Source organism: Ziziphus jujuba, chromosome 12 (genome assembly GCF_031755915.1).
Source record: "Ziziphus jujuba cultivar Dongzao chromosome 12, ASM3175591v1".
Taxonomy (NCBI): domain Eukaryota; kingdom Viridiplantae; phylum Streptophyta; class Magnoliopsida; order Rosales; family Rhamnaceae; genus Ziziphus; species Ziziphus jujuba.
The window spans coordinates 9,873,570-9,882,378 of NC_083390.1; the positions used below are offsets into that span (position 1 = coordinate 9,873,570).

The following is an 8,809-nucleotide window of genomic DNA, read 5'->3' on the forward strand; positions in this document are numbered from 1 at the left end:
ATTTTAATTTAGCATTGAATTTTTATTGGTTACTTCAAAGACAGTGAACCTTATGGTAATATACTCAATTACAAATAAGAAATAATAAAAATTAAAACTTAAATTACAGATATTGCAAAAAATCTGTAAAACGTCTAAAATCAACAAAGAACAAATTCAGACCTTCGCTCTAAAATATAACGTTTAACCATTCTACCTGAAAGACTTTTTCAGTTGGAGATTTTCTTCCTTCTTGTCAAGCGTATTGAACCCAAATCTCATCCATTTAACTCTGCAACAAGGCTTAAATAACATTAGTTCATTCTTAGTTTTGAGACGTTTCATATTAGAAATTGGTGATAGCATTGATTTTCTATTGTTGTGGTAGATTTTGTGCTTCAGGTGCTGAAAGAGGAAAAAAATTCAAGCTTTAACACTAGAAAAAGAAGATGATTTTGGGTGGACCCCTTTTCATTATGCCGCACATGTTGGCAATGTGAAACTTGTTAAACAATTTGTGAAGAATGATAGTAAGAGCCTTGCTTACTGAAAGAACAAAGAAGGTATGTCTGTCCTTCACATTGCTGCAAAGAAAGGATATGTTGATGTTGTTAGTGTACTGATCAATAGTTGCCCAGAAGTTTGTGAGTTGTTGGATAACAACAGTCGGATGGCTCTTCATATTGCTGTGGAAAATAGACAGGAAGTAGTGGTGAATTCTTTGCTGAAGTCCTTGATATTTCAGGATCTTATAAATGAGCAAGATAAAAAAGGAAATACAGCTTTGCGTCTAGCCGCTATTCAAGGACATTTCATAATTTTGAAAATGTTGACGGATGACTCAAAAATCAATAAAGGGGCTACAAACAATGACAAAAAGACATTTGTCGACATAATCCTATCAAACAAACAGCTAAAGGATATTGAAATTGTAAGTTTTCTTTCACATATACTAAATTTTAAACTATATATATGAATGCTTGGCTAACATTGTTTAATTAATGCATATAACTATATTGGCTTATTTTTAGTTATATAATTTTATCATATCCATATTTAAGTTATATTAATTGTTCAACCAATAAAAATAAAAATATATGGCCGTTATTACATCATCTTGGTAAACATCTTTATGTTAGTGTTTAGTGCTAATAGTCTCTATGAGCTGATCTTCCTTTTAAAGCCAGTGTTGATTTCATCCATCCAAATGCATATTACTAACATTATATAAATTAATTATATGTGTCCAGTTGGAAATCATGCTGTTGTTGGAGATAGAAATTGGTTTACCACCAAGTTTTGGTAGAAGAAAAAACAAGAAATACAAGAAGCAGCAGAGATTAGTGATGGGGAGAAAAACAAAAAAAGGATATACAAATTGAACAAGCAGAGATTGATGAGAAGAAGAAACAAAAAAACGAAGCTGGTGGCCTGAAAGAGCTTGATGAAGAGATGGTTGTTTCAGAGGAGGAGGAGACCTATAAATATACGTTGAAATTTGAAAATAAGTTAAGGGATTTCTCCGCCATCAATTTAGTGATAGCGAAAATCATAGCAAAAACCACATTTGCAGCTGCTTTAACAAAGCCTGGTGGATACAATGAAAAAGGCTTACCAGTTCTCAGGGGAAGAAAACAATTCGAACAGTTTTTACAATTTGACATATTGGCTTTCATTTTTTCCATTGCCTCCTTGTTGATCCACTATTTTATCCCAGTATTTGGAAAATTTGTAGTCATTATATTGCCAGTATTTTCGACAACATATGTTACAACAATTTTACTTTTCATGATGGTTCTTGCTTTTGAGCGTTGTATAGGACCAGTAGTCCTCGCTGGTGCTGGAAAGCAAAACCACTACAGCTTCGGAAGATATCATCTTCCTTCTAATATTTTCAGCATCTTGCTTTATGGCTTCTTCCTCATTATTATGTTTTATTTTCTATTACCATTCCCAATATACATATTTTTTAAGAGAAATAAGCCTTGTAACAATGTCAGAACTCGTTTTGGACTCTGGAGTTGAAAGACTTTGTATTCTATGTTGGAATTCCCTACGTATGTGTTAGCCATGCGTGCTATTCTTATTTCATATACATCCCAATGCACTCCGCTATTAGTTTATGATGTTTAGAATTATACTGTTGGAATAATAAACCAAATTTAATATTTGCTTTCTCTAGGATATATAATAAATATGTATGGGAAATGTAAGAACATATTTAATATGGTTCATGAACTATGAAAAATGTGAATGCTTATATATCTCTATTTTTGTCTATTGAATCAGGGTGTGGAAAATATAAATAAAAAAAGGTTTATGTATTTGCTTTGTTTTGGCTCTCCTTCTTGAACGTGTAATGCACTGCACTGCATCTTTATAAAATAAAAAAATAAATTAAAAACCAACATTTGGTAATAGAGCTCATGGCAAAATATAAACAATTGGGCTTCCCTTATTCCCCGCTTCAACGGAGAAGATTATGATTATTGGAGCCATCAAATGAAGGTGCTGCTAAAATCATTGAAGTTATGGAGTATTGTGGAAGATGGATATGAAAAGCCAGAAGATGAAGAGAGTATAACTACAATAGAAAGCATTTTGTTGAAAGAAAAAAGAGAGAAAGATAGCAAGGTTCTCTTTCAGATTTATCAAACCATTGAAAGACCAATATTTGAAAGGATTACAAAAGTAGAAACTTCCAAGCAAGCCTAGGAAATGATCCAATCAGCATATAAAGGAGAATAAAAGGTGAAAAAAGATACGTCAGTAGGCTTTGAGAGCAAAATTTGAAAAATTAGAAATGAAGGAGAGTGAAAGCATTTCAGATTATTTCAATAAGGTTACTTCTATTGTGAATCAAATGCCTTCTAATGGGGAAATTTTAGAAGATCAAAAGGTTGTTGAAAAGGTTCTTCGAAGTTTTCCAGAAAAAATTGATTTTGTTCTCGTTGCAGTAGAAGAATCAAAGGATTTATCTACTGTTTCAATAGAGGAGTTATTTGGCATTTTAAAGTCTCATGAATTTCAAGTAAATAAAAGAACTCTTACTTTATCTAGCCAGATTTCAGTTGATCAAGCTTTTAAATCACAAGTTACAAATACAGGAGGGCAAAATTTCTCACGAGTTAATTTTCGAGAATGTGGTAGAGGGGGCAATACTAGTGAAAGAGGTTCTAAATTTCATGGAAGAGGGAAAGGGGAGTCTAAACAAAGATGATCCTTCAGTAGAAAATATAAATTTGCCAGAGAACACACCATAAAAGGAAAAGGTAGTAGATTTAGCAGAGGAAGATGAAAAGGCTCTAATTTGCATGGTCACAAGCCTGGACATAAAGCAAGTGAATGTTGGAATAATCCAGCTAATCAAAGAAAAAGGGCTGGGTTCATTCATGATAAGAAGGAAGGTAAATTTAAAACTTTGTTTCTTGCTTGCTATGGTGACATAAATAATGTTTGGTATTTAAATAGTGGAGCAAGTAATTATATGACTGACAATAAGCATCTGTTTTCATCATTAGAAGAATTTGAATGTCGTCAAGTGATGATGGAAGATGCAAAATCCTATAAAATATAAGGTATGAGAGAAATTATTTTTAAAACTAAATTTGGAGCTTTGGAGAAAATGTTAGAAGTTTACTATGTCCCTAGCTGACAATGTAATTTGCTAAGCACTAGGCAACTTTTGAAAAAGGGATTTGATATTCACTTTCATGATAATATGTGCATTCTAAAGAAGAAAAGTCAGCTTGTTGCTAAAATTCTAGTGGCTCCAAATAATTTATTCCTTCTTACACTGGAAATCTTTAATATTGATTGTTTTAGATGTGTTGAAGAAGAAAAGTCAAAAATATGGCATGATAAATTTGGGCATTTAAATATTGGAAGTCTAAGGTTGCTATCAAAAAGAAAGATGGTTAAAGGCCTACCTGAAATTGATCAGATGATTGGAGTATGTGAATCTTGCCAGCTTGGAAAGCAACATCGTGAGTCTTTTCCTTCAAAATTTTTTCAACAAGCTAGAAGACCTCTTGAGCTTGTCCATTCTAATTTATGTGGTCCAATGCCAGAACCATCTATGGGAGGTAATAGGTTCTTCATTTCTTTTATTGATGATTTTTCAAGAAAAGTTTGGACATTTTTTCTTAAAGCAAAATCAGAAGCATTTCAAGCTTTCAATTATTTTAAAGCTCAAGATGAAAAGTTTTTAAGTTATTGGATTAAAACTTTGAGAATTGATCGTGGTGGAGAATATCTTTCAAATGAGTTTGAATTATTTTGTAAAGAGTTTGGTATAAAACTTGGGCTAACATCCCGTTATTCACCATAACAAAATGGTATTTATGAAAAGAAAAATAGAACAATCATGGTAATGGAAAGGTGTATACTTAAAAGAAAAAGGTTGCCTTCAGATTTATGGTGTCAGGACCCGTCCAGAATTCCTTCTCCGGAACCCTAGACAAGCCCTGATCCCAGGGAAATACCACCGAACCTTCCAACGGAAAATCCGGCAGCACCTCCCCTAAGGGTAGGACTAACCAAAAATTACCTGCACTGAAAACACACTTCTAAAAACATCCCCTTATTCCTCCCACAATTCTACAATTTGTTTCCACGAATTTACAGCACTTTAAATAATAACAGCAGCAACCCAGTGCATAAATAAAAACTACACGTCCAATACAGTATACAGAGCATTATACAAATAAATGTGGAATTTATAAAATGACAGATAAGGAAGCAATACAAGATAGAGAGGAAAAAGAGAAGAAAAACTTCTTGAACCTTCGGCAACGAACTGAGACGTTGGACTCGCCCCGGACAATCAACGTCTCCAACCTGGACCTAGGGGAACGGAATTTAAGAGTGTGAGATGCTAATCATCTCAGTGAGTGACCCTATCTACTGAACACTTTTAATGATAATAAAATAATAATAATAACAATTAAAGGAATTGAATAAATACCAACAATTAATAAATAAATAATAATAAATAATAACTGTTGGAAATAATAATTTCCCTCAAAACTCTCACCAATCACTCCGTTTGAAATGTTCCCCTTTTAAAACAATTTCACAAAACCCGATGAACATACTTCCCGAAAACCAAGGGATTAAACCATTTGATAAACAATAAATAAATAAATACATACCCCAATATATAATTAAAATATAATAAATTATAGTAAAAAATTTTGAACACCTTTGGGGTTTAAAACATTATTTGCAATTTACATTTGATGCACCACACCATATACCGGTGATGCCCTCCGATACCCAGCGTCCCGAGCACCGACTGGCGGGGGGGGTTAAAGAGAGAAACCTGCAAATGGCACTTCGGCGTCCCGACAGTACCGCTGCTGACACCATCACCCGGCCAAGGAGGGGGGCGGCTGTGGCCAATAACAAACTTGCCTGCCCACGGTCCAATGGCAACTCACGGGTGAAGTAATAACCGCGCGCTAAACCACATAATACCTGCGCGCTACCACGTGTCCATACACCAGAACACTAATACTGTATGAGTGCGTCTAAAAATGAACATTATTAACCAACCGTACCGTTTTCCAAAATTACCGTGGGAAATACATTAAATTCTCACACTTACCATACCACATATTTTTATTTAACAAATCGGTACGAACCATTGATAACCAACAAACCACAATTTTCTCGAAGTACGAGATGCAACCATAAAAATACCGCGGGCATAATTTATAAAATTTAAACAAATATTTTCGTAAAATATTTAACCCAATTATGCCCGGAAAATCAAAATTAAAACCACGTACAAATACTACCAAAATACACTTTGCTCATGCATAATAAATTAAACCACAATACAATTCATAATTAAATCACACCACATGAGCATAATTTAAATACCAATTTAAATAACAATTAAACATAATTAATTGCCCAAAAATGATGTAAAATCTAGACACAAACAATTACTGAAAATACTTGCTCATGTGTAATAAATACCATTTAATCACAATAAAATAATAATCGGGAATTTTCTAATGACCCCAAAATTTCATTTAGCACCAATGGGTAAATATATATATAAAATAATATTTTTTCCTGATTGTATTTAAAATACACCACATGAGAACAAATTACAGATATCAAATTAATACCACATAAATACAATTAAATACTCCAAAAATATTTTTAAAGGTGGGTCACTCACCTGGAGCACGCAATTAAACCACGATCCACTATGGGATCAATTCCATGACTCACCGGTGCTCCTAGAACACAATTCACACACAGTCAAATAAAATAATATTTTATTCGGGTAAATAATACCCGGTACCCGGGGGGGTCAAACACAAACGTTAACCAAAATAGTCGAATAATATACCAAATCGAAGCTTGAGCGACGAGGATTACAAATCCGGTCTCCATCGACCCTAATTCCGCCGGAGGTGGCCGGAATTTGGTCGGGAAGCTTCGGCCGGTTTTAAACTTGAGGGATCTTTCAAACGGTGGGGATTTTGGGCAATCTAACCCCGAAAATGGACTCAGAGGGGTCGAAAATGGTGGAATAGAGGTATGGGTCGGGCTGGGTTGGCCGGAAAAACATAACTGGCCGCCGCCGGCTTCACCGGCCCGATCTGGGCGCGTCCGGCTGTGACAGGCCGGGAAATTTGGGGGTCGAGATCGCGGCGAGGTGGGCTTCCCCGGTGGCCGGCGCATGTGGCATTCCGGCGACTGAAATCCGATCAAAACGCCGGTCAACAGAGAGAGGGTGAGAGAGTCAAAGGAGAAAGAGAGAGAGAAGGCTGTGCGTTTTGTCTTGCCTCTGTCGGGCTCGGGGAAGAAGAAGGGAAGGGAAAAGAAAGGGGGTGTTTTTCCACGTGGGGAAAAAAGAAAAAGAAAAAGAAAAGAAAAAGGAAAAGAAAAGGAAAAAGAAAAAGGAAAATAAAAATAAAAATAATTAAATAATTAAATAACAATATTATTTTTTTTTAAATAATAATAAAAATAATTTGATTTTAAACATGGTTGACATGTGGCATTTTACCATGGTGACACATGGTCACCTTCAGTAAGTCACACGTGGCACATCGTTATACGTTTAAAAATAATATTAAAATGATACAGTATTTGAAAAACTCTATAGGTTCATAACTTTCAAACCACATGTCCAAATCGGACGTGCCGCTAGTCTACGGACTCGTATCGACGAGCACTTCACAACCATGCATGAGTCAAAGCTCAGCCTTGTATGAATAAAAAGTCAACTCCGGCATCCCTTGGACAGTTTGGACCTCAACTTGTTTTACCCATAACTTTCAAACCGTAGCTCCGTTTTCAACGTGCTACCAGTCTACGAACTCGTGCCAACGTGTACTTTGTAAGGGTACCTTAGTCAACCTAGAATTCCAACGGGATCAAAAAGTCAACTTTTGACCCCTTCGGTCAACGGTCAACCTCGGTCAACGTGCAAAAATTCCGACATGGTTCGGGACGGGGTGTTACATATGGGCAGAAGTTGTATGTTGTGCTACTTATTTAATCAACAGGTCACCAACAAAGGCTTTACAAAACTACACTCCTCATGAAGCTTGGTATCGATCAAAACCAAGTGTTCATCATTTGAGAACTTTTGGAAGTCTTGCATATGTACATTTTCTTGATGCTATGAGAAACAGTTGGATGACAAGGCTGAAAAATGTATTTTTGTGGCATATAGTGAAAGAAGCGGAGCTTATAAGTTGTATAATCCACATACAAAGAAGATTGTAGTAAGATGTGAAATTTGATGAAGCATCATCATTTTATGACCTTGAAATAGATGGTTCACTCAAGACACCATGTGTTGTAGTTAAAGATGAAAGAAATTCTCAAGATTCAGAAAATGAAGATTCTTCCCAATGGAGAAAGACAACGACTATGCATGAAATTTATGATGCCACTCAGCTAATAAATCAAGAAAATATTTTGTTTGCCTTTTTTGCAGGAGAAGATCCTATTTCTTTTGAAGAAGCTGTCAAGGAAGAAATTGATGCAATTGAAAGAAATAACACATGGAAACTCATTTCTCTTCCAGCAAAGAAAAATACTATTGGAGTTAAGTGGGTGTTCAAGACAAAGATCAATTCAGATGGTTCATTCAACAAATACAAGGCAAGAGTAGTTGCCAAGGGGTACAATCAGAAGGAAGGTGTAGATTTCAAAGAAGTTTTTGCACCAATTTCAAGACTTGAAACTGTTCAGCTAATAATCTCTCTTCCAGCTCAAAATAATTAGGAAATTTATCAAGCGGATGTTAAATCTACTTTCTTGAATGGATATCTTGATGAAGAAATTTTCATTGAGCAACCACCTGGTTTTGTGAAGAATGATGAAGAGCACAAAGTTTATAAATTGAGGAAGGCCTTATATGGTCTTAGACAATCATCTGGAGATGGGTATAGTCGAATTAATTCTTATTTTGAAAAGAATGGCTTTCAAAAGCGTCCATATGAGCATACTCTATTTGTCAAAAACCATGGCAAAGAAGGTTTCATCATGGTGGGTCTCTATGTTAATGATCTCATTTTCACAGGCAACAATATGGAATTATTAAATAGTTTTAGATCATCAATGAAAAGGGAGTTTGAAATGACAGATTTGGGAAAGTGACGTAGGAAGTCACAATTGGAATCACCAAGGAGATATTCTCAAAGTCTTCAAACTATTCAGAATTCAACTCTGGCCCAATTTCAAATTCTTTCTAACAGAAACGGAAGAAAGAAAACTCAAGTTTAATATTTAAAAAATAAAGGTCTCTCCTCTTACATTCAATAGGCTATTCCGTATATTTGTTTTCCACCACGCA

The 8,809-nt window shown here is 35.1% G+C and overlaps 1 protein-coding gene across 1 annotated transcript; it reads left to right on the forward strand.

The window, feature by feature from the left end:
- Positions 1-544: 544 nt before the first annotated feature.
- Positions 545-1,868, forward strand: LOC107428801 (ankyrin repeat-containing protein At2g01680-like). Its single transcript, XM_016039389.1, has 3 exons — positions 545-910; positions 1,348-1,625; positions 1,799-1,868. The coding sequence occupies exons 1-3, from the start codon at positions 545-547 to the stop codon at positions 1,866-1,868; spliced, it is 714 nt and encodes a 237-aa protein (XP_015894875.1).
- The last annotated feature ends 6,941 nt before the right edge of the window (positions 1,869-8,809 follow it).